This window comes from Boleophthalmus pectinirostris, unplaced genomic scaffold (assembly GCF_026225935.1).
Source record: "Boleophthalmus pectinirostris isolate CB_2022bp ecotype Guang Dong unplaced genomic scaffold, ASM2622593v1 HiC_scaffold_9, whole genome shotgun sequence".
NCBI classification, from domain to species: domain Eukaryota; kingdom Metazoa; phylum Chordata; class Actinopteri; order Gobiiformes; family Gobiidae; genus Boleophthalmus; species Boleophthalmus pectinirostris.
In genome coordinates, this window is record NW_026571541.1 from 30,052,596 (window position 1) to 30,080,273 (window position 27,678).

At 37.9% G+C, this 27,678-nt stretch overlaps 1 protein-coding gene across 1 annotated transcript in view; it reads left to right on the top strand.

Moving 5' to 3' along the window:
- The window catches only part of cadm2b (cell adhesion molecule 2b), a 122,053-nt gene extending 103,512 nt beyond the window's left edge, over nucleotides 1-18,541 (top strand). The window contains exons 9-11 of the mRNA XM_055166706.1: nucleotides 11,353-11,379; nucleotides 18,200-18,322; nucleotides 18,423-18,541. Of these exons, the coding sequence (XP_055022681.1) occupies nucleotides 11,353-11,379; nucleotides 18,200-18,322; nucleotides 18,423-18,541 (269 nt within the window). The remainder of the gene's footprint in view (nucleotides 1-11,352; nucleotides 11,380-18,199; nucleotides 18,323-18,422) is intronic.
- Nucleotides 18,542-27,678: the final 9,137 nt, after the last annotated feature.

A 27,678-nucleotide genomic window follows, 5' to 3' on the forward strand; every position in this document is an offset into this window, starting at 1 on the left:
ATAAGACACAATCATGACATACAACACTGACATTTACACAGAAGCATAACATTAGTCATCACAAATCTGGTTTCTAATACAGCATTTTGAAAATAATTAAAGCTTTTACAAAACAAAAGTTTAACATGATGATCTAAATATGTGATTACGCTGTTTTCTGATCCAAGTTATAATGTTGTTTCCTCATCAAATTCAACAAAATTCTAATGACATTTGGCAATATTTTGATGAATTTGATGAGCTCCACTGTGTTTTTAAACTTTCTACACCTTCACTAGAATCATTTGGATAATTTCCGCCTTGGATTTGCCCATCTCTACTAAACAAAAGGTAAAAGGTAGCAGGTTCTAACATGGCTTAAAGCTCACAAGAGTATTATTAGACCTTTAACATTCGAGAGAAGAAGACTGAAATATGAACTAATAAACTAATACAAAACAGGCACAACATTTTTTTTGTTAATAATAAGACAAGATATTTTGTTCTTTGCAGAGAACATTCTATTATCTAAGTAATTGCAGCCTTCACGATTTGATAACTGCGTCAACTCAAATTGCTTTTTCGATTCGATTGCAATATTTTGTCCAGACCTAATATGAAGCCTTGATTACATTCATTAAGGAGTCAGTAAGTGCAGGACTTTATTTTTGCTTTAATGCTTTACGAAAATCCGGATCATATCTTTTTTGGTAGTTGAAGATATTTACATAGATGTTTACAAATGATTGAGGAATATAAAATTTGGCAAAACCAGTCCTTCCAAAGATGGACTAATGAGGCAGAGAAGAAGAGACAAATATGAGATGGCTGATGGTTTTGTTGCTGCTGCTGCGGCTGGTCCATTGAATTAAAAATCCTACGTTACTCTATTTTCTGATCTTTGTCCTCATCGTAAACATACCTGGAGTTGTGTTTTGTTTCATTCACGCAAGTTTAACTAAAATCATTTGGATCCTTTTACTTCGTGGAAACTGTCTGATCTCACGGCATTAGGATTTGTTTGCTCGACGGCCAGTGGGTACTTTTTTTTATTTAACCAATCGCTGCTATTTCGCAAACTGGTATATTAAGCTTTTCCCAGATCCTGTTGGAAGAAGGGCAATAACGTCTTTTCACTTGATAAAATTCACCAAACATTCTCTTTGTTCCGGTTTTAAATCCTCAATCTCGAGAATCGTTGCCAACACAGAATGTATGACTCTTTGCTGATTGGCTGTTGCCCAGATTTGCACTTCCAGCATTCTTGCAAATCGTCTAGTGTATTCCGATTCCTGACCTCGTCGCTGGAGAGAAATGAAATTGAGTGGAGGCATCATTTCAGCCCTGGAATTGCCAATCTCTACCAAAAAGAAAAGTAAAATGTCAATGTTAACTTGAAAACTACCGCTACCTGACATTACAAGGTGGAACAGAGCATTTTGAGCTGTGGAGATGTAGACAGGCTAATAATAAAGTCTTACTCAAACATGTAAATGAAACAAAACACAACTCCAGGTCTGTTTTTGAGGAGGTAACAACATTCTAACATGTCTTAAAGCTCACAAGAGTCAATTTTGCGTCATATAGGACCTTTATTTTGCCATTTTGTTTAAGATTTGGTCAGATTTAGACCTGAAAAGTCTTAATGAATCTGAAATGACATGGCATTATTGGCTCACCATTCACCCCCAAGCCAGCAGGTTGGAGGTTTAGTCCCCAGTGCCACCGATGCACAGCTCAAATGTCTGTGTGTGATTGTGAATAAATGTGAAAGAGAAAGCTCTATAAAAAGACTATTTGGTCATTGAAGTGCGTAAAACTGGTCCTTTGTTGCCTCCTAGTGTTCGAGAAAGTATCTGTTTTGCAGTTGTGAAATACCCAGATTAGCCTCCAAACCAAATCCAAATATATAAACAATGTATTTTTTCAGCTTTTTTTGCTGAAGACTAAAAGAGAAGTCGACCAGATGTGGAGGCAGCAGCTGTTCCACCGTGTTATAACGTTCAAACATGCCAGAAGAGACTTTCTGAATCATTTGTGCACTACTCAAACTAAGATTTTAACTTTATTGATCCACAAAGGGAATAATTTTGCCACAGTAGCTCACAAATCACAATATAATATAATAATAATAATAAGAGTAAAAATAGAAATGGTAATAATACATTCAAAATAAGAAGCAAACGTAGCAAGGAGTGACCTATTCCAACCTTACTTACAGTTAGGTGTACAAGACCACGTCACATGTTCATAGGTGGAGTTTGAAGGGGGTCACTGCTCCCCCTAGTGGCTGAAATATGTCACGACACTGAGTCTATAATATGGCCAATACAAATATTTACTTTTAAAAAATGAATAATATTTTAAATATGTCAATAAAACTAAAAGATTGTATGAAATAAATATGATACTAAACCAGGACTAAACCAGGACTAAACCAGGTCTAAACCAGGACTAAACCAGGACTGAACCAGGACTGAACCAGGACTAAACCAGGTCTAAACCAGGACTGAACCAGGACTAAACCAGGTCTAAACCAGGACTGAACAGGACTGAACCAGGTCTAAACCAGGACTAAACCAGGACTGAACCAGGACTAAACCAGGTCTAAAGCAGGACTAAACCAGGTCTAAACCAGGACTGAACCAGGAGTGAACCAGGTCTAAACCAGGACTAAACCAGGTCTAAACCAGGACTGAACCAGGAGTGAACCAGGACTAAACCAGGACTGGACCAGGACTGAACCAGGACTGAAGTAGGTCTAAACCAGGACTGAACCAGGACTGAACCAGGACCAATCTAGGACTTGAGAGAGTGAGAGGGAGAACCCCGAGCCCGTGGATCACCCGACATTCTACGCAGGGGCACCTCCAGGCCCGTTCAGACACTCAGTCCTTGTTCAGTACTGATTTAGTCCTGTTTTAGTCCTGGTTCTGGAATCTAGTGCCCTGACATTAAAGTGTTTGTCCCCCCCAGCTCAAAAGTCAAACTCCGCCTATGCACATGTTAAAGACGCCCACAAGCCCCTTGTTCAGCCCTCCCCTCACAGAACAGTTTGTGACGGAGAGTCAAAACTGATCCAAATCTAAATATGTCATGTTTTATCAATTAATATCCCATAGAAGTGTAATTCTTCCTCTTTAAAGGCCACTGAATTTATAGGTGACCCCAGTGTAGATCCTGGGGTCCTTTCTGCCAATCTTGAGCCTGGGTCATAGCCAGGAGAACCTAGCTTCAATTAAAGGTGCACTGTGCAACATTTCTGGTTCATGGAGTTGTTATTTCTTTGCTTGGGATGTTCCGTTGTATGGCATTAAACTTTTCTATGTTGCTTTATTCTCAATTACAGACAGTATATATAGGTATATGGTGAAGTAATACCTTCAAAAAACAATTCTTACTGTGTACGCTCTAGCCTCTCCACAGATCTGACCTGTAACATGAGCTCGCTGCTTGTCTCCATGAAGATAGACACATTTAAAATCTTACTGTGCAACATATCTCCATGGAGAAAACAGGTTACATAGTTAAATAAGTTACATAGTGCACCTTTGACTTTATTTATTTATTATTATTTATGTTAGGACGGTAGGAACATAACTATTAAAGGTCCTAAATTAAATTAAATTGACTCCTGTGAGCTTTAAAGTCACGTTATAATGTTGTTTCCTCATCTAAAAACATACCTGGAGTTTTATTTTGTTGCATTCACATGTTTAAGTCAACCTGATGCAGAGGTAACAGCTGAAATGTTAAGATTTTTGCTAAAAGAGAAGAAGGGTAGAGAAAAAAAAAGAGAAGAAGGGCAGAGAAAAATGGCAGGACATGATGTTTTAAAGTGTGTGGTCTTGTTTCTGTCAGTTATTCACTGAGCAGAGGAGCACGGTGTTCTTTTCCGGGCTACTCTCTATGTTCTTTGGTTTCACAGGTAGACATCTAAAATGTAAATAAACATGAACCAAAACTATTTCGTTAAAATTGTAAAATAAACGTCAGTCCTTTCTGGAGGACGGTTCAAATACAGTGTTGGGGGGATAACTGAATACATGTACAAATACTGAATAATAATACTGAGTGCGTACATTCAGGTACAGTTACTCTTTCATTTGGTAGTATTCAGATTACAGTTACTTTCCTAAATTAAGAAATACATGACGGTACTTCATCACACAGTTTTGGTTTTGAGCTTGTGTGATTTTTCATTTCTAAATAGACATAAATGCATAACAAATAAATAAATAAAGCTGTTTATTATATCACCATTAGGGATGTAACAATAACCGTATCGTTATATTGTATCGTCAAATATTGGAATATCGGATATTGTTACAGACTAAATCATTAGCTTTCCTACAATATCGCAATAAATATCGTACCGTGAGGTTCATACTGTGATGATATTGTATCGTGAGACTTGGATATCGTTACACCCCTAATCACCATCATATTTTCACATTGTAATATAATGTAATTCAGTGTAAAAGTATTCAAAATACAGTACTGTATTAGTACTCTGTAAATAAATACCATCCATCCATCCATTTTCTTCTGCTTACCTGGGGCCAGCAGTCTGAGCAGGGACTCCCAGACTTCCTTCAGCCCAGACACTTCCTCCACCTCCTTCGGGGGGACCCCAAGGTGTTCCCAGGCCAGCCGAGAGACATAGTCTCTTGTATCCACGATCTCGTCCTTTCGGTCAGTACCCAGAGTTCATGACCATCGGTGAGAGTACTGTAGAAACGTAGACTGACTGGTAAATCGAGAGCTTTGCCTTTCAGCTCCCTCTTCACCACAACGGTCCGATACAGCGAACGCATCACTGCCAACGCTGCACCGATCCGCCTGTCAAATAAATGCATTTTCAAAATATTCTACCTTTATCAGTGAGCATATCATACTAAAACATGCATTCTTTACTGTGAGTGGGCTCGCCTCACAACAGATCTCACACGTAATCTGGCCTAGTGGTGTCATCTGCTTTAGGCCGCGTTTATATAATGGCGGTCTGAACAGAAGACGCAAAAGTGGAGTCACGTCTTCACCTTTTATTCCGCGTTTAAACGAGCATTTTCTGGAGGAAATCTGCATGCATACAGTGACGCAAATGTGTGTGAAATTCAATTGGGTATGCATGTCAGGTGTCTGTGTACTTTATGTATGTGACGTAAACGTGTGCATGATGTGAGCAGATCTGACCAGAGTTTTGTGTCTTGGGCAGTGTAGACGGAAACACTACGGCGGAACGTATTCAACTTTTCCACTTCAGAGGGTGGTTTCAGATGTTCGCGTTTTTAAGCCCCCAAAACACTGTCACCGTTGATAAAATATTTTGTCATTTTTACCCGAAAGTGTTCTCGTGCAAACAGGCCCTTCATGTTATACTGTGGGACATTCCAGGCCTGTAACACACATCAGAAACACACAGGTTAATCCTCCAACGTCTCCTCTGTCTCATAGGATATGTATATGCAGGTAGACTTAATTGTCTCCTTATGAAAATTTGACTTTTCCTATTTTCACTAATGATCCATAAAGGGCCCATATTACGCTATTCTCTGATCTATGCTATAATCTTGATTCCCCGTCACAAACAAACCCGAAGTTGTGTTTTGTTTTGCAGTGAGTCAACCGCTTATACCAGTAGCAATATAACATCTTTTACTGTTCCACATGGTCCTATCTAATTGTACGGTCACAAAATACGCACTAAATTACAACTCAAATGAAGTTATTGGTCTCAGGCTAATATACAGATGACAGGAGCAGTAAATGTCACAGCTCACTGCCCGGCTATTATAATCCTCCAGACACAATAGAGTTTTAAATAAAGTCATATAGAGAGGGACAATGACTCTGTTGGAGATGTCAGGAACAGTCTGCTTAAGAACGATTCACGTGGAGCTCGTTATAAATCTGCAGCATCAAGGTCAATGTCTAGCAGCTGGCTCGACTATAAACAACATTAGATGATACTGCTATTTCAGATTAGCATTTGTACCTCATAACACAAACAGCATTAAGAGGAGTTGCTAAACACGCTTGAAAAAAAAAGTTATTCCTCACTTACTTTATGTACTAGTACTTCAGGCGTCTTAATTAGTCATAGAGATGAGTTTTTAAGCACTAGTCGCAACTTTCAGAGGCCAGAGTGAGGGTTTGCGGTGAGAGTATTGTTAACAGCAACAACCAGCATGCTAAGAGTGCACTTCCTGATTCTCAGATGCAGATGCAGACAGTACACCGCAGTTTTATTTTGACCTCAGGAGCTGCTTATACAATACAATATATCTATGCTGGAGCTAGACACATTTTGCTCAAATACATGGGCAGTGGTAATTGAAGTACATGTAAGTAACTGAATACATGTACTGAGAATAGATAATCATAATACTAACTACTAACTAACTAACTGTTTTCCAGTATAGTTACTTTTTCATTTGATGGTATAGACTTAGACTTAAACTTAGACAGACTTTATTGAGCCACAAGAGAAATAATTTGGGCACAGTGGCTCATACATCACAATATAATATAATAACTAAGAGCAAAAATATAAATGGTAATAATAAATTCTAAATAAGTAGCAAAAAAGAGCAAGAGGCAGGTGTCAAGTAAGGCATAATTATATAAATGTAAATATACTGTAAAAATAAAATAGAAAGATAAGGAATAAAATATAAAATCACAGCTTTATACAAGAGGTCATAGAAAGACAATGATATGATGATTGACAGGACATATGTTTATCATTTACATAAGGGTGAGTTGTTGTACAGTTGTAGGGAGTATTATCTGTTACCAGTGTTGGGAAGGTTACTTTTAAAATGTATTCCCCTACAGATTACAGATTACGTAGCCCAAAATGTAGTTTGTAACGTAATCCATTAAATTACTTAAAGTGAGTAATGTAATCTGAATACTTTGGATTACTTGACATTGTCATGCTTTTTAAAACTACATGAATGTAACGACCACATCCTGAAAATTCTTGTTTGTTCAAATTGTCTGTTGAGCCCAAGTCTCCATGAACAGGCATTTGTTTGCTGTAGAGAAGCAAAGACGAGGATCTTAACATAAGATTTTTTTTTGTTTTGTCTGCTAAAAGACTTTCCTCAACTGTATTAAAAATATTATTGATAGAGAAATTATTAAGATATGAGATCACCTTAAATTATGCCCACCCTACTGTTAAGTGTCATATTGTTTAGACCTGGTTTTAGTCCTAGTTTAGTCCTGGTTTTAGCCCTGATTTAGTTCTGTTTTAGTCCTGGTTTAGTCCTGGTTTAAACCTGGTTTAGATCTGGTTTATTCCTAGTTTAGTCCTGGTTTAGTCCTGGTTTAATCCTGGGTTTAGTCCTTGGTTTAGTCCTGGTTTTAGTCCTGGTTTCGTCCTGGTTTAGTCCTAGGTTTAGTCCTTGGTTTAGTCCTGGTTTTAGTCCTGGTTTCGTCCTGGTTTTAGACCTGATTTAGTCCTAGTTTAGTACTGGTTTTAGTCCTGGTTTAGCCCAAAATGTGAAAACAGGAAAATACCGCCATGAAATCTATTTATTTCAACAAAGTTACTGTAATCCAATTACCATTCATTGAAACGGTAACTGTAACTGAATACAGTTACTCATAATTTGTATTTTGATTACATAACGCCAGCACATGTAATCCGTTACTCCCCAACACTGTCTGTTACATAAGGGTGAGTTGTTGTACAGTTGTAGGGAGTATTATAGTATGACTGTAGTCCTGTATCTCTGTCCACTGTTTGAGTGGAGCTGTAGGAGCCTGTTAGAGAATGAGCTCCTATGTCCCTCTACCGTCTGGTGCTGAGGATGAGTTGTACAGTTGTAGGGAGTATTATCTCCTCTGTCCCTCTATAGTCTGGTGCAGTGGGTGGGCAGGATTGTCCATGTTGGAGGGCAGTTTGTCCAGTGTCCTCCTGTCCCTCACTGTGACAAATCTCTCCAGCTCACAGCCGATCACGTGACCAGCTTTACCGATCAGTTTGTCAACTAAAAACAGTTACTTTTCTAAAATCAAAGGAATACAGTGCTCAGTACTTGATTGCGCAATTTAGGCTTAAACTATGTATGGTTTAAGCCTAAAGTGCGTGAGAAAAATAAAAAACACGACTCTTACAGCGAAGCATGTGTAATTTATCCTTTCCTAATTACTGATGGAAATGCAGAAAAAGCAACAAAACAGATTTCAACTTAACACTATAATTTATATTGTAAGTATTCAGAATGTAGTACTCTGATTGGACCTTGGAACAGATGCTAACTAATATTTTCAAAGTATTCTTGTTACTATATAAATATAATTGGGTACAGGACCTTTAAGAGCGATATATTTCTTTTAACTACTTTCGATATCTTTCACATTGTTTAACTTATACCATTATGCAAATGGAAAACATGTGAGGTGCTGAGGTGCTGCGATTGTTAAATATGTAGCTTAGTGTTTCATATAACATAGAATATTTGATCACCTCTTGTGGCTTCAGGGCGAGAAACCACACATGCTCGGTCTCGGGTCTGGTGAGAAAGAGGCAAATGGTGATTAGACAAAGTTAGAAAACAAAATACACAGTGATATGTTCTTGTTGGTGGTCGACTTTGGTCTTAAAATGTTTTATTAACCCGCTCTACACGATCCTGGGTTTTTTATTTTGCTGTTTTGTCCAGAAATCTATTCCTATTCCAGTAATCTATTCCTGCAAACCTCGATAAGCTTCATTTGACTGCGGTTGAACACTGGATGACGTCACGTTTCTTTATACAGGCTAAGCATTAAACTGATTTATCTCCATGGACTCAAGTTCTGTGGAAAGGAGGACAAACAATGCAGTTTTTAAGGTATTTTAGCAACAGAAACAACTGTAATTGAATAAACATGAGATAGATACAGTATATTTAAAGCCATACTGTTGAACATTATCGGCAATTGGACACAATCAGATGTAAGACCCTCCATGAAAATGCTTACAAAGTGCATCCTTAAGTGTTCTGCTGATTCTAATTAAACTCAAATATAGTTTATGACGGGGTGGGCAAACTACGACCCGGGGACCGTATGCAGCCCTTGAAACCTTTTAATCTGGCCCACAGAACTTGAAAAATGACAATAATAAACCTTGTTAATGTTTTATTTTTCCTGCAATTCCGGCGTTTCCCAATAGATGGCGCACTCTAGATACACTGATCTTTGTTGAAGTGCGGCGTATTATGCTGCGTTCATGTGGTGTCGAAAGATCCAACTTGCCGTGTTGTTTTTCTGACCTGAGGGGTGCGTTCATGTGAATTTTTTCAGTTTTTCTGATCATTCCGACACCACACGAACGCATCCTGAGAATCGCGACAACAAAACTAACTCCAGACTTTGATGGTTGAAAAGGGACACCAACAACACTGTTCCTATTGAAATAAAAAATAAGTTTCTCTGCTGTTCTGTAAAAAATGCATTTACGTGTTACATGTCATTTCTGTTAAGGTGTGCACATAAGAGGTTTTCATTATAAACAATGCGCACCAGATCAAATATTACACTCTCGCATACTGGCTCGCTGTCACTGTTCCGTCCTTGCGCTGGTCGTTGTTGAGTTTTGGCTCTGGGGATGCACTTTGAATAGAAAAAGCAGGACAAGTAGATCTAAATCTCCTTCCATTTTTGAAATAAAGACAGTCAGGAGGAAAGTGATGATGATAATAACCTGAAGGATAACAGAACTTTCAGTGCTTTAAAATAATAACTCATCTGGGTCCGGTCAAGCGGTAACGGAGGGAAACAGGGGCAGATTTTTTACATTCAAATAGCTCTTATTCAGAAACTAGAGGGACTATTGAAATAAGTAAAGTATTAGAATGTAGGAAAGAGTTAACACTCCAACAGGGTAAAGTTAAACCTGTGATATTCTTTCAAGTTGTTGACAATAAATTAAAAAAAACTCATGTCGATAACGGAGGGAATGAAATATGCAGCATTTTTTGGGCAATAAATACAAACAGTGATAACTAGTGGTTCTCACTTACATATCCTTAACAAACTGGTTTGAATATTTGCTTCATATAGTTTTCTACCATATGGTACAAGATTAGGTTGAAAAACCTCTTACTTTTTGAGTAATGAGATTTTTTATTAAGAAAAGTCATGGTAACGGAGGGAAAAGTAACGGAGGGAAAATTGTGCAAACAAGTAGAAGGTGCATGATTTTGCATAATTTGTCAGCTTTTTTCTTCCAAATACTTTAATATTACTTCAAAATGAAAGGAAACTATTTCTATAAAATATGTCAGTCCTTCCAAGCAAATTTTTATCATTTTAAATACATTTTTTTATTTTAATCATGTACCTTCATCAACAGTTCAAAGATCGAATAACACAAGATATGATGAAATACATCCATTTATTTACATGATTTGCAGGTCTTTGAAATTTGGGAAATAATTTTTGTTCCATGTTTCATACATGGTCTGTTTAAAACATATGTAACTTTAGAACCAAAAATGGTACAGAAAAAAGGTAAACAGTTTCATAAACTAGAGTACATATGTATCTGTTGAATACATTTTTATATCAGATGCATTAACTTGAATTTTTGGCCTTGCTGTTTACTTCTGCTTGACCGGGCCCATATAACAAATACAGTAATAACAAAAAAGCTGTAATTTATTAATTTAATTTTCAGTGATTTAAGAGTAATTTAAGCAAATAGTAAACACCGTGGGACTTGAAAGACATTGTAAATATTTAGTTGTAATGCTTTGTAATGATTTTCAATTGAAATTCAAGCAGAGATTTCCTACATATCCCATGTTATTTTTTATTTTTTTTCTCTCCACTCCATCCATCTGCTCCAGGTCGGGCATTTAAGCCAAATTTTAGAACCCTTTGTGACCCACAAGCCAAAAAGTTTGCCCACCCCTGGTTTATGAGTTTTCAGAGATCATGCATGCAACTGTAAATATTTTCCTCATGTCTCTATATTGACTGGGCCTGGTGTGAACAACAATGCCGATTTTACTGTTTGTATTCACAGCCCGGGATCAGAAAGGTTTGTAAATCTCAGCATTTTATCTTTTCTTTTTACAGTATTACCAGCAAACAGGCGATTCAGTGCTGGTAGCAGGGTTTGAACCGCCAACCTTTGAGTTAGTGTCTCGACAGACTAAGCTACAGCGCACAAATGTTGTTGTTATTGCTGTATCAAAATCCCACGCGCCATGTGTTTTCATCATTAGCTGTGTTCTTATGTCTCGGAACGGGCAAACTCAAACAGCTCCTTTATTGCCTGTCATGTTTGTACTGATCTCTGTGGTTACACGTTGTTCCCCTCATCTTCCCTCCACTGCTGTCACTGTCTGCAACCATGGCAACCTACAGCCAAAGACTTCCCAGGGCCCAGCTCAGGTAACTACCCCCCGAACGCTGACTGTGAGGCGGGCTGACCGTGCGAGCCCACCCCCTTCATGGCTGCGCTCCTTCACCTGCCCCACAGCATGAGAGGCTCCATCAGCATGCACAGACACACCAGCCACGTCTCCATCACAACAAAACAGTGCACTTCCTCCTCGCAAGGAAGCTCGCCTGGTGTGAGGGTCAGGGCAGGGCGTGTCCGGACTATACTTGCAAAATCCAAATAAGTTGGGGTAGAAGTTGATAATGGTGTAATTTCAGTTGGAGAGAGTTGTTTTTTGAAAGCAATATCTAAGCAGAAATGCCACAAATGTGTTTCCTATGTAAAATAAAAAACAAAACTACACTATTAGTATGGAAGATAATTTGTTCAGATTTTGAATTTTAATAAACACTGAATTTTTGAGCTCTAAACAAACAGGTTGAAATTATTTTTTATTCTGAAGTTTAGTTGCTAAAATTTTAAGTGTACTTTTTCAAGTGTTTCAAATTGAATATTAAAAATTAAAATTCAGAGTGTAACCCTGCGTTCAATTATTTTCCGACTCCCACTTGAACCTCAGATTTGACGTCATGTCCGAGCTTGAATTATATTTTTTATTATGTTTCGCGTGTCGGACTATGTGGATTATGATTATGACTATTCCCTCTGCCACTTTAATTATTGTTATTATTTTTTAATTTGCACTTAATTTTATGTTATGATTTCTCTTCCATTACAACCTCAGGGACGTTAACGCCTGTTAAATCAAGTATTTGTTAAATACTGGCCTCACCACAACAGCGACTACCAAACCCACAGGCAGAGATACGGACGTGGTAAGGTCTTGCAGTGATACGAGTGACTGAAATTGTCATTTAAATCACCAAAGTGTCCAAACATAATGAATACAGTTCATATTTACACATCACAGTGGGCATAGCCATCTTGGATTCTGACTCTGAATCCTTGCTCGGTCTACTTTTTCCACCACCGAGGTCCGAGTCGTGCTGTTCCAGAAAAAGGGGCGTGTCACGTGTGTCGCTAGGCAACTTCCTTGGAAAACCGATTCGGAAGGATAATCGAATGCAGGGCAAAATTTGCAGAGAAAATTTCTACAGCAAAGAACCAAGATGCCAAGGCAGAAGCAATCGATCATGTGTGAGTGAGGAGGACAGAGACTGATTCCTATTGGCCGTTCTCATCTGTGGGCGGGGTTTACACTTAAGAAATAAAAGAGATGACGTTTTGATGAGAATAATTCTGACCAATCAAATAGCTTCCCAGCACCATTTTCTGTTAGTTAATAAATTAAATCAGATCACTTTTGATCGATTGCTTCTGCCTTGGCATCGTCAATCTTTCCCACATTTTTTTTTTTTTCACAGCGAATTTTACCCTCTGAATTTTGGCTGTTGAATTTGAGGGCTTGAAAATATGTGTGCTGAATATTTAAATGGTGATTTTTAAACACTTTTTTACACACTTTGCAGTGAAAAAAATTTGCAGGAAAGATCCAAGACGCCAAGGCAGAAGCAATCGATCCAATGTGATTCAATCGAACTTTTTAACAAGCTGGAAATGGAGCAGTGAGCTGATCTGATTGGTCAGAATTAGCCTCATCAAAACGCCATCTCTTTTTTTTCTTAAGAGTAAACCCCGCCCACAGATGAGAACAGCCAATAGAAAACAGTCTCTGTCCTCTTCAGTCACATGATCGACTGCTTCTGCCTTGGCATCTTGGCTCTTTGCTGTGAAAAATTTCTCTGCGAATTTTACACTTTGAATTTTGACTGTTGAATCTGAGAGCTTGAAAATAAATGTTAATATTTAAAAGGTGATTTTGAAACACACTGAAAAAGTTCACTTAAAATTTCAGCAACTAAAATTCTGAATAAAAAATATTCAAACATCTTTTTTCAGAGTTAAAACATCCAAAGCAAGAAATTCAGCAGTATTTATAATTTTAAAAAATCTGATGGAGCAAATTATTGTCCATATATTACTAATCAAGTCTATGGAGCAAAGTTAACCATTGGTTTCACTGATGAAAATCTAACTCCACTGCCATAGCAATTGACAATTCTATATAAAAATGATCTTTTAATCATTTTGCTACCAAAACCAGCATTACAACACATTATAACAAATAAATATATGTTTTTGTAATTAAGAATAAATCAGTATTACAATTCTGTCCTACAAAGGCAAAAGACGTTAATTCGCTTGAGTGTGAAACTGAAAAAAATGACTTCAAAGTTTCTGTTTTGGTCAGACAAAAGTATAATAGGTTGGGCTCCCAAAATTTGACAACTAGTTGCTATAATGAAGAAATATTTGTATGTGAAAAATAATGAGCTCAAAATTTACCTTTGACACTTTTGTTACTTCTTGTACTCTGCCTTTGTATCATGAGCCAAAAATAAGGAGTTGTGCAAAAGCAAAAGGCACAAGGCAGAAACTGTAACAAGATCATTATTTGCTTGATTTTCCCCAGATTTCCATCCATTATAAGAAAAACACCTCACCAAGCTCGAGTCATCATGGAGTTTGTTTGAAATGATACAGAAGAGCTTTGGATTTCCTGTTTAGTGCTGATCAGGATCATGCGGCGACACTTACACAGTTAAACAGTTTGACACACAAGTTACATTGCAGTATAGTGTGTACAGTATGAATACATACATCAAATATTTTCACATTAAAGATAATTTAAGTATAATTGAACACAAAGGTATATTTATTTAATGTGTTAAGACCCTGTGCCAAGTGTTGTTGAAGTTTTCAGCTTGTCCAAGAAAGAGTGGAAGTAAAAGGCTGGAGACCAACTGGATGTCTTACACAGGAGAAGTTTATTTACCATCAACACTGTTGGGCAAGTTACTTTAAAACTGTAATGTGTTATTTATGACTTTTTACTGTCATTTCAAAATAATTTGTGACATTACAATATTACTGTATTTAAAATGTAAGACATTACACGTCTATTGTATTACTTTTAAGTTACTCTCGCCAAAATAACTGCGAAGATGCTGAACTTTTGCGCCGTATATGGACTGAACCAGGTCTAAACCAGGTCTAAACCAAGTCTAAACCAGAGCTATACCAGTACTGAACCAGGACTAAACCAGGTCTAAACCAGGACTAAACCAGAGCTGAACCAGGACTGAACCAGGTCTAAACCAGAATTGACCCAGGTCTAAACCAGGTCTAAACAGCGCGGAGTTCTGCCCCGTCCTTTCACCCGCAGTTACCTGACGGTCTATGCGGGCACGTCTCTGGCGTTTCACCGCTGCTGATATCGCGGTGATTTTAGCGAATTTGTATGAAGAAAAACCCACCACTTCAATCCAGGTTAAAAATGCACATTTGCACAGAGTAAAATATAAAAAAATTTTCCCTGTAATGCCGTAAGATTACTGCGTTACAGCAAAAAGCAATGCATTACAGTAATTTGTTATTTTTATAATGCATGACCAACACTGACCATCAAAAATATGGGCCCAGGGGGACTTGAAAAACGTGAACATAGTATGATTACAAAAGAGAACATATTATGATCTTTGAGTTCAAGCCCCTTTACTATAGAGGTTTATAAAGCAAGTGGTGAGACTATGAAGGCCAGTAGGCACCAGTTAGACAGAAATATGCCACAAGTTAGACAGTGGTATGCCAATGGTGCGCCAAAGGAAGATCATGGTGTAATTATAGCTTTTGTGAGTCAATGTTAAACTGAGATGTACATGGAAGATAAATTACTTAAATTCTCTTACACCAAGGCAGCACCATAAAGGAGGCGAGATGTTGGGTTTTAAAATAAAATATATTTATGAACTAAATCACAAACAAAATCTACATTGTTTCTGTCTTTTGCCTTTGCACGACTCCTTTTTTGACTCATGATACAAAGGTAGAGTCCAGGAACTGACAAATAGGTCAAATATGTTTATGCAAATAGGTCAAAGGTCAATTTTGAGCTCAATATTTTTCACAAAATTTATTCACATGATGAAGGAGATCTCAAATACAAACAAAATCACATGAACTCATTTTTGACCAAACATGATGTGACAGCATTCTGGTACAATTATTATCAGTAAAAGCTAAACTGAACTCATATATGGGGACACAGAGTCATGTTCATGGAAATAAAATTTAAATTACATATGGTTCCTTTAAAATGTACATATTATTTTCAAAAGTTTAAAATGATGTCAGGGTTTGTGGATCATTTTGAAGAAATAAAAAAAAGAGTCAGTGATTCAGGAAAATCATTTTAGCAACACTCGCAGTGATGTTACCGTCACATGTAAAACCTACGCAGAAATCTCGTGGTTTGATTACATTTTGCAGTTCAAACCGGCCTCCTGTTACCATTTTAACATTCTTAAGTGTTGGCATTAGCGTAAGAAGTGTTTAGGTGACACTGTGAACCTTTCTGCAGAATTGTACAGCTTGGTGTGATATGAAAATTACTCGTGTCTCTCCTCGACATGTACAATTGCCTGCACAGATCTTAGTGTCCACCGACGTGCGCCCAATTTGAACTCAGCTCGAGTGTTTGCCCACACTGTAATTACTCCAAAGTGACACACCGCTCCTCGGCGCAATGCATGAAGTGAGCTAAAATGCATGATTCACAAGCCTCCTGTGTTTTGGTATTTGAACGCTGGATTATATTGTTGTCACTGGGGAATTACAGCACCGTAACAAGCTTGGCGCACACTTTCCATCGTCATTTCCCGGGGTCACTTTGCTACAGCGAGCACGAGCCACAGTCATTCATCAGCCTGAGCTAATGAGAGCACATGTGAGCGGCGCTAACCACAACAGCTAACATTTCATTACAGGACACACACAAAGCTCGCATCCTCCTGGCTAGCTCGCCACATCGAGAATTTCACCTTAAATAAGAGTCATCCTGGCGGAGCTCATCCACAACCGCAATGAGAACAAGAAAAAGGGATGTGTGCAGAGACGTTCGTTCTTTCAGCGTTGCTACGGATTTGTCAAATGCAATGCTGTAAATTGATTCCAGTGCCTCTGAAAAGGGTTGTTCTAAATCTAGCAGAACTCATTTGGGATACATGTTTTGTTCACAGCTGGATGTTTGCCAGGAAATTGCTGTGGAAATATTTCCCTGCCTGTTTATTAAATGTCTACACCTGTGCAATAGGACCCTGAGAAAAAAAACTGAATGCTCGAAATTAAGTTAAATCTAAGGGAGAGAAGAAAAGCCTAAAGTCAAAAGGAAAAAAAAAGTGACGTTAGTGGTGTCTCTGATGATTAGTTTCTCATCCTTTGAGATACTGTTCCATTGAGAATTGTGTTTTGATTGTGAAACATGGTTTGGGGTTATGCAAATTTGGGAAGAAATGTGGAATTTAAAAGTGTACCATGTAGCTTTTCAGCACCTGTGTACTTTAAAGGGCCCATATAACGCTATTTTCTGATCTACGTTATAATGTTTCCTCATCACAAACAAATCTGGAGTTGTGTTTTGTTTCATTCCCACATGTTTAACACACAAACCCTGCAGATTTAGTTTTTGTCTCAAACAGAAAACACTTTATTCCACCTTGTAATTAGCTCTGGGTATCATTAAGTTGCCTATAAGATACATATGTCAATACAGTGAGCTTTCAATTTGATATGATTTGATACGATATATTTCAAATCGATTTGATACAATTCAATAAAAAATAAAGGCTAAATCATGGCTGTGATACTAAAAGTGTTTGTTAAACCATTTCTTTTGCAAAGTTAATATAAAACACGCTCATTTTGATAATTTAAAACTGTGAAAATGTCAAATGTGTCACGTAAACGAGTTTCCTTCCTCTGAACAAACAACAAAACTGTAGCGCTGTAACAAAATAATTTAACTAAATATACCAAAAAATACTCATACAGCAGCCCACGATATCAATACTGTATCAATCACATTAAACGATACGATATATTGATATTTCCAGATTTTTGGACACCCCTAATTGTGATGTCATGTAGTAATGCAGGAAACGCTCCACTGTGTTTTTAAACTCTGTACAGCTTCACTTTATATATCATTTTAACTCTGGAATTACTGATCTCCACTGAACTACAGGTAAAAGGCAAATGTTGACTTGAAAATTAACACTTCATGACATCACAAGGTGGAAAAGAGCTAGACAGACTATTAATAAAAGATTACTAAAACATGTGTGAATGAAACAAAACACAACTCCAGGTCTGTTTGTGGTAAGGCAACAATATTTCAACATTGTTTAAAACTCCAAAGAGTCAATTTTGCGTCATTAATAAATCACAGTGTTTTTAGTATGTCATTAATCAGGCCTGTCACAATAAATACTATATAAACAGACGGAACAATCATTTTTGGGGGTCATTATTTATCGTGGGGACTCTTTTTTTCCCTTCAATAATAGCAGAAAAATATGGTTATATTTCTGTAGGACGAAGAGATTTGAGCTGAAGAGAGTTGAATAATGCACTTCTGTGACTCATTGTAGACACAAACAAACTACTTAAGAGTTCGGATTTCATTAAGCAGTTCATATTTTTAACAATATTGTACATTTAGAATCATTTTTGGGGTGTAATTCTGCTTTAGGGTTTGTGTTACGTGTTCTCGTGACAGGCCTATCATGAACCAGGTGATTTGAGACTGATTTTATACATGCTCGCCAATCTCATAATCCATAATGTGATTTTATAAACTCTGCTCCCAGTGTTTCGTCCCTTCATTTCAGCTTAACTCTCTGTAGCCTCGCCACGGCTCTCCACTCCACAGCCTCTTTAACCCCATCTCCCCTTCTCCTCTGTGTGTCTCAGATCCTAACGCTTTAGGACAACACGGACCTGACCACGCGCTAATCGGAGGAGTTGTAGCTGTCGTGGTCTTTATCACCTTGTGTTTGATAATCGTTCTGGGGCGATATCTAGCCAGACATAAAGGTAAGAGTGCTCCGCCGCTCCCTTGAATATCAATGTCCATTCTGAGGTAATTGCGTGTGAAGCCTGAGATAACCGAGCGTGCCGTGTTGGGTTTTGGCAGGGACGTATCTAACGCACGAGGCCAAAGGGGCGGAGGACGCTCCAGACGCAGACACAGCCATCATCAACGCCGAGGGCAACCACGTCCACGCAGAGGAGAAGAAAGAGTACTTCATTTAGACTTTTAACTTTCAGTTCCGACTCTTCTCGACAGCAGACATGCAATCTCTGGCTGCCTCAGTGTCATCATCCGTTTTAGTGCTCCTTCAAAAAAAAAAAAAAAAGAAATGCTTTCTCCCTTTTTGTAATCCGTGTGAACTTTTGATACTGTCCAAGGCTTCGGTCCATTTCACCTTTCATAGTGCCTCGATGCAATACTTTAATCTTTACTTTTGGTGCATTTGAAAAGGCCATTCTTTACCTGGAGTCCTCCACTTAAGCATTTATAAGCAGAGAATTAACATTTAATAGGTTTTTACTGTGAGCCAAGTTGGAGAAGTGAGACAGGTGCTGTGAGCCAAAGCCATCAAAAGGAGAGTTGTGGATCGCAAAATGCCCTGCAACATATTAACCAAATTGCCTCATAGATCTGCTCACAGCTGCAGAGTTAAGCCCATTCAATGTTAATGTCATTCTTATAAATGAGGACCTTGTGTAAAGTCTTGGCTGCTTCTTAATTCTGTTGCCTGTTATGAGTTTTTTTTTGTTTTTTTCTTAGGGGTTTCCTGAAGTGATGTGGGTATTGTTAAGATTTCACCCACTGCAAAAAAGTAATCATTTGATTCAGAATATGAATCTTAAAGGTGCGTAGTGTAACTTTTCTTAAACACTTTTCCTCATGGAGATGTTTTTGCTTTGTCTGAAATGTTTCACAGTGCGGCATTAAACTGTACTATCTTCATCGTGCTCAAAACGGTCCAAGTTACGAGTCAGATCTGTGGAGAGGCGACCCCGCTCACAGTCAGAATTCCAGTTTTTCTTGGTATGTTTGAGCGTTAAAACCACCTTTAATTGAATAAATGTAAAGTCGAGCTGTTTAATGTCATATTGTGGAACATTCCATTCACATCGCCATAGAAACAAGACGTTGACGAATCCCAGAGCACCTTCATAGTGTCTGTGACAAGTCGGCCCACTCATTTTACTAAAACACAATTACAATCAGTATTATATATATAGTATATTTAAGTTTAATTTTTTTAGGTTTAATAATTTACTTCATGTTTGAAAATTATAACATCACACTAGGATATTCCATAAATGTTACCTAGTAACCATGTAGTACACTGGGCCAAATGTACACAGAAAATACCATTTAACAAATAAAATAACGTATAATGTAAGGTATTAATTGAGCTCCGTAATCTGACGTGTTTCGAGATGTTTCTGATCGGTTTACACAGATTGTTTCTCATTTTAGGCCAATGGAGAAAACTGCACTTGGTCGGGCTGCAACAAACTAATGTAGATGTTGACGAGTTACCAATTGTATTTATTATATTTTATTAGTTGACTAGAAACAAGAAAGAATCCCAAACACCATCAATCCTTGCAAAAGTTACCACATCCTTTTTAAAGGATCCATATACTATTTTCTGATCTCTGTTATAATGTAGTTTCCTCATCATCATCAACAGACCTGGAGTTGTGTTTTGTTTCAGTCACACATGTTTAACACACAAACCCTGCAGATTTAGGCTGAGTTCTTCTCTCAAACAGTAAACACTCTGTTCCAACTTGTGATGTTATGTGCTCCACTGTGTTTTTAAACTCCATACACCTTCACTAGAATCATCTGAATGGTTTCAGCACTGGAATTTCCAAACTCTACTGAACTAAAGATAAAAGGAAAATGTTAACTTGAAAACTACCGCTTCATGACATCACAAGGTGGAAGGAACAGAGCATTTTGAGCTTTGGGGATGTAGACAGACTCATATTAAAGGGTTACTCAAACATGTGTGAATGAAACAAAACACAACTAACACCAGGTATGATTTTGATGCGGTGACAACATTATAACATGGCTAAAACTTACAAGAGTCAATTTTGAGTACCATATTTTTGGACTATAAGTCGCTCGGCAGTATAAGTCACACCAGCCAAAAAATGCGTAATGAAAAAGGAAAAAACATATATAAGTTGCACTTTTTGAGGGGAATTGTATTTTATAAAATCAGAGGCCAAGACATTTCATTTTGAAAGGCAAGTTATAGTAAAAACAACAGAACAGAGAACAACAGGTTGTTAACGTCACATATGAACAGTTCTTCAGATAAATATAACATAAACAACAGAACAGAACAAGTTTAACAAACTCTCCATCTCACTCCAAATCAATAAATCCATTGAATTCTTCATCCTCGATGTCACTTCTGAGTAACTCCGCAACCTCCTGGGGTAAACAGAGCGCCGCTTTTTCTTCTGTGTAGCTGTCGTCAGACTCAGCATCAGTTCCAGTTAGAATTATTCCGGCCTTTCTGAATCCCAACAGGATGGTTTCAGTGTCACTGAAGTCACTTAAATATAAAATTTTCAGTGGTACAGAAGTAATGGTGCGATCGACTGACATGATACAGACAGGACAGAGGTTCTTTCTGCAGGAGACATGTGCAGTAGAGTGAAGTGACAGTGGTACAGGAGTAATAGGAGCAGCAGATACTGACACACAAGACAAGTGTGAAAATTTTAATATTTTAGTCGCACTGGAGTATAAGTCGCAAGACCACCCAAACCATGTAAAAAAGTGCAACTTATAGTCTGAAAAATAGAGTAATATTGGACTTTTTATTCTCATTGCAGCCCTACCATTTGGCAGATTCATTTTCTAGTGTCAAGCCCTGAAAGAAGTTAAAACATTTATCTAGGTCACATAAAGATATTCTAACTTAATCAAAGTCACTCAAATCAAGATAAATATTCTGAAGTCATCTTAACCAGAGGTAGTATGTTTGCAGTGGCCCTTGTGGACTGTACCTAAAGATGAGATTGTAAAGCGAGCTCTTTCACTGTCACATGTCTGCAGTGATGCATAAACCTGTCTTCCTAAAGAGCTCTGCAGTCGAGTGAAATTGTCCCGGCCAGTTCCTCACACTTCGAAACAACTCAAGATATTCCAGATTTTTTTAGTTTTCTTGTCAAAAATGCTGGAATGTGTTTTGTTTCATTCAAGCATGTTTGAGTAATCCTGCATTCTCTGGCAGTCTCTGAAGCCTCAAAACACAAACTTTCCATTGATTTCAGGAAGCACGAATCAATCACTGTTTCCACTTTTTTTTTTTTCTTTTGATGTTCATGAATCCTGGCAAAGGAGAAAAATCAGTTTGTCGACTGGACAAAACTTTATTTGGTTGAATATGTTTCACAGCTCATCCAAGCTGCTTCTTCAGTTCATGAATCCTGCTTAAATCAAAATTGTGACCAGTTTGTGACATGATAATTGAATTATTATGTTTTTGTTTTGTTTTGGCCTATCTTGCATCTAGGTACTCCTGATTAGCCTGAATTTAACTCAAGAAATAGAAAATAGGGACAAATACCTGACCTATAAAAACATCAATCTTTCTTTGCAAGTCCAGAATGATGGCTTTCTGGATTTTTTACACAGATAGATATCAGTCTGGTCAGCACTCCCTTCGTCACCTTTGCGTATATAAATATATTTAAAAATGTATTTAAAAAAAAAATAAAAAAAATGTTATGTCAAACCGGAGCTATTGGCAATAGTGAAAACAACCTGCATAGGCTCATGATATCTGCAGTACTGTCCTATAGTGACCTGCGAAATGAGAGACCAGGACTGAACCAGGACTAAAACAGGTCTAAACCAGGACTAAACCAGAACTAAACCAGGACTGAGTGGCGGGACGTCGGGTGACTGCAGGCGATCGGACCGGCACAGAGCTCCGTGCCTCATGGAGCTAAGTGCAGACGTCACCAGATCGCACTTTGTCTTGGGTTTCTCTCTTTCAAGTCCAAGATTAGTCCTGGTTTAGTTCTGGTTTAGTCCTGGTTCAGTCCTGGTTTAGTCCTCCTGGTTCACTCATGAATCCCTGAATCCCTGGATACCCCAACTTAAAAAATCCCAACCACACCAGTGGCGAGCACTTGCACGGAGCACGGCCTTGTGTATCATGTGATCGCTTTGACCAATCAGAGCGAGAGGAGCAGAGTGGAGCCAGAGCTAATGATTATAAAGCATTTTTAAGACAACTGAAGGATTCTGAGCTGAGTAAAAGTTTATGATCTAAAAATAGGTAAAAATCGCCCAAAAAAAATCCAACAGTTTTGAAAGTTGTAGGTGTCCTGTCAGCCGAACATGAGCAGTTTGGAATTACACTGTGCTCTATGAGAAAAATCCTTTCTCGGCCGGAGGGATTTTTTCGCTGAAGTACCAGTGAGTGTCACTACGTCAACTGGAGGCAGCTACAAGCGGCAACACCCTATCCAGGTATTTTAATATATCCATGGTGGAGATTCACTGCTGACCAGACTCACATCTTCATAAAATATTGAGGAAGTGTTCTTTTTGGATCGAAGCGACCATTAACTTTTGTTTTGTGTTAAAATGATCCATCTTTACGTACAGTCCTGCACATAAGTCAAATATTGTGTGAGTTTTACCTTTTCTGCTTTGTCGAAATCACTCACCCGAACCACGCCACCCCTGAAGCACAATCGGCATGACTCTCTTGACGCCCGACCCCCGTTTTCCACCGCTCTTTCTTACTTTCACTCTCTCTTTTCCATCCTTTCTGCATTCCTGAACAAGCGAGCAAAACAAAAAGCACAAAGTTAAAGAAGGACTATGGGAAACACATCACCTGCTTCTCGTCTCAGGAGTCTCGACGGTGAAAACGGCGCTCCCCCCTCTGGTACGGAGTATGTAAACTTTTGCCGGACTGGAAGGAGGGACTTTGATTTGCAGATTAGTCGTAATAATCCGAGTGAGTGGAATTTCGCGTGGTTGAATTATTAGTTTCGGGAATACTATGCTAAATGTGATCACTGCTGTAAGATACTTTGCTAACGTGAACTATGGTGAGTAATACTTGTTAATCCTTGACACTTTGCGATTTGTATATTAGCATCTTATACAGTATTTAATTTATTTTAGCTTTTTGTTGATTTGCCATAAGGCGTGTAAATATCATGTAAGTACTAAAATTTTGAATTCAAATTTCATATCAGTTTTTTCGGGTTGTTTTGGTACTTTCTACTCAAACAGGGACACAATGAATAAAACTGACAAACATACATGTATTTATTATAATTATGTAATATTAATTGATATTATTGCTGTTATTTCTAGACTATACTCGTTGGACATGGCACATTTTTTTGAATTGTACGCATTCCCATTGGATAAAACAATACAGAAATCACCATTATGGCCTTTGAGTTTGCTGCCGAGCGTACGTTGAACCATAAGTGAGTCCTCTTTGCGTCACTGTAAATAGTTCTGTTCATATCATAAACCGATGCGCACACGTTCTTTTGTCAACCCGCCACAATGCTATAAATACTGTCATTTTGTACAAAGTTTGCTGTAATTTATTTGCTTTTTATGGAGGATGTGAGAGGTTTGTTAATATTTTTTTTCTCCCGGTTGAATTCATTTTTCAACTAAGCCACTGTAAGATTTGAAAAGAGGAAAAAAAGAGACGGAGGGATAAAGTGTGGATTAAAATATAAACAATTTGAAAACAGGCTTCGTCTTTGTTGTTCTTGTGTCATGTTCTTATTGTAAATCGATCGTATTTTTATTTTGGTGCAGGTTGGTTGAAGTTTTGTTAAAATCTCAGACTTAAACACTAACAAAACTTGCACAACACACAATGTACATTATCATAATTGTAATAATCATAATAATCCACGTCGTAATGAACCATTCCCTCTCAAAAGGACGCTCTACACTACAGCAGAACCTTCAAAATGTTCCATATAGACGCTTTTGTTCAAGTCTAGTGAGGATTGAGATCAGAGCGAGTCCTTTTAGGTTTTAACCAACGGGATTTCAGCATTAAAACTGAATACTCGAGTGACTCATGTGAGGCTCATTCTGCTTTAATCCTTTTGAGATTCAAAACACTAAATTATAACATAAATAATGGGGCCATCAAGTCATGTTTTTGTTTTTAGGAATAAATCATCGTTAGAACTGTTATCAGTAAAAGCTTTATTTGATTTGAACAGCTCTACCTCGTATCTGGGGACACAGGTCAAGTTTATGAAATTCTGTTTATTTATAAGTGTATTTATACAACTACTTTAATTGAATAATTGAAACAATAACTCTGCTAACTGCATTAAATATAGCTGCCTTCTCCAAAAAACTCTGGCACAACTCAATTTTGTAAAAGGTTCCAAACAAAACTCACAATTTAAAGTGACCTGCGTGACTCCATTGAAACACAACGTTAAAAAACATACTTTGGAACATTCTCCTTGGAGATAGATACGTTGACATACTGTGGAAGATTAAAAATAAAGAAACAGCATTTCCATGGAAACAAGCAGGAGGAGGCCCTCAGACTTAATAAGAGTCAGGTTTGTGGAGATGCAAGCCCGCGCACAGTAAGGACACGTTTTTCTCAGTTTTTCAGTGCATTAAACTCATCCATAATGAAAAAAGATGCCTATGTATAAATCTACTTAAAGTTATGGGGTTATATATACCGTATTTTTCAGGCTACAAGTCACTCCAAAGTATAAGTCGCACCAGCCAAAAAATGCCTAATGAAGAAGAAAAAACATATATAAGTCGCACTTTTTTGGGGAAACTTTATTTCATAAAGTGAAAGACCGAGAGCCAACATTTTATCTTGAAAGTTATAGTACTAACAATAGAACAGAGAACAACAGACTGTTAATGTCTCATATGAACAGCTCTTCAGATAACTATAGCATAAACAACAGAACAAAACAAGTTTAACAAACTCTACATCTCACTCCAAATCACTAAATGCATTGAATTCTTCATCCTCAGTGTCACTTCTGAGCAACTCCGGAGGTAAACGGAGCGCCACTCCCTCTTCTGTGTAGCTGTCATCAGACTCAGAATTAATTCCAGTTAGAATTATTCTGGCCTTTCTGAATCCTGACAGGATGGTTTCGGTTTTCACTGAAGTCCAGGCTTTGTCGATCCATCCAATGACTTCCCTGAAAGTTGCATGGTGCACCCTCCCGATTGTCACAAGTTTCTCGCTCACTCCAAACTTTCTTTCTGCTGCTCGATTACCATTTTCAGCTGTATATTTCACTACTTGCAGCTTGTAATCTGCAAAATATGATTTTATTTATTTTTGGGGGCCTTTGTGTTCAGTCTTCTCAATTGTCTTTATAAGTTTGTTTCAATTTAAAATTTTTAGTGGTACAGAAGTAACAGTGCGAACGACTGACATGATACAGATTTGACAGAGGCTCTTTCTGCAGGAGACATGCGCAGTAGAGTGAAGTGACAGTGGTACAGGAGTAACAGGAGCAGCAGATACTGACACACAAGCCTTGAGGCTTTCAGTGTGAAAATTTGGTAACACTTTATAATAACTACACTTTATTTAGCCTTAATAAAGCATGAACAAAGGCTTAATTAATAATGAACAAAGACTTAATTAATAATGATTCACGCTTAGTAACTACTTAATTACTACCTTAATTAGCACTTGCACTTAATCTGCCTGTGCTGTAAATAGTTACTCATAATTATTTCATACTTAATTACTCATGAACTAACCATTTGAGCATTTATTAATGATTAGTAAACTATGAGAGAATGATTTACTAATAATACAATGCACTGATCATTCCGGCAGCTGTTATCTGTTAGTTTAGTCTTTTTGAAAGTTTTTCTAAAGTGAAGACGAATTATCCTTTATTAAACATTTACTAAGCATGAATCATTATTAATTAAATCTTTGTTCATTATTAGTTAAGTCTTTGTTCATGCTTTATTAAGGCTAAATAAAGTGTTACCGAAAATTTTAATATATAAGTTGCAGGACCACCCAAACCATGAAAAAATGTGCGACTTATTGTCCGAAAAATAAGGTAGATATTTTGGCACACATTTACAAGATTACTATTTTTTCCCCATATATACTCGCTGCTAGAAAAAAACAGTTTGGCATTATTCTACCTGCAAGAAGTGACAACAGACTTTAAAACTTCTTAAATCTTACACAATGCTGCTTTTTTACCACTTTTGTCTCAGTAAAAACTCTTTTTCATTATAACTCCACAGCCGGTGCACATACCTACACTTTTTATATAACTCAACTATGCCCAACTGTTACTAATGTACAAAATGTGCGTATGAATATTTGAGAGGAGCAGACTGCCGCCGGCGCTCAGGCTGTCTATGCTAATACAACAGACAAAGGGACGAGGTCTGTCTCCCCAGATCACCCCTGCCTCTCCACTGTTTCACACCGAGGCTGAAGCTGGAGCTCAGAGGAGAAACAGGCCCAGAATAAGTATCTTGTTTGGGGTTGAGCATTACGGTCAAGGGTGTGTTTTGTCCATGAATGCTCCTAATCGCTGTAATTGAAAGTGATACAATAATGCGCGCTATGAGGGCGTATTGATCCCAGTGGGGAGCGGGGATATTAAAAAGGCAAACAGCGTCGTGGGGGGAACAGAAAATAGAATCTGTTTAGTGATTACATCATAAAAAGTGGAGCGGGAGAAGGGTGGCGAGTTCAAAAGTGCTTTGAATGGTTCATTTAAAGCTGCATCGTGTAAATTTTCTGGTGGAAGGTCACTCAGCTACTTCTTGTTACCGTGGAGATGTTATTGTTTTGCCTTGAATGTTCCACAGTATGGCATTTAACTATCAATTTAACTCAATAGTAAGGCTTGGAATCACGGGCAGAGTCCTGAACCGGGTCGGGTAAACGTATATACTTGCTGAAATAGGCTGGTTTTAAAGTTTTGGAATTGTACGGGCGGGTAGTGATCACACACACGGGCCGGTCAGGTGAATCAAATGAATGATGAACAGGAGAAAAATACTTGACGTGCGACCAGGACGTCCATTGCCCTTGAAACAAGTGCCATTTCCCGGTCTTTTCCCGGAACGATGGACCAGGCTGAAAGAGATTTTAGTGTTTTTATTACATAAAACCACCAGTGGAAGTTATCGACTCGCCGACTGCACTTCTGGTTTAGACCTGGTTCAGTCCTGGTTCAGTCCTGGTGTAGTCCTTGTGATCGGCTCTGCTGTTGCGGCGTGTATATATTTATAATCTGCTAATGACACCGCGTAGGCTCAGTCCTGGTTTAGTCCTGGTCCAGTCCTGATGTAGTCCTGGTTTACT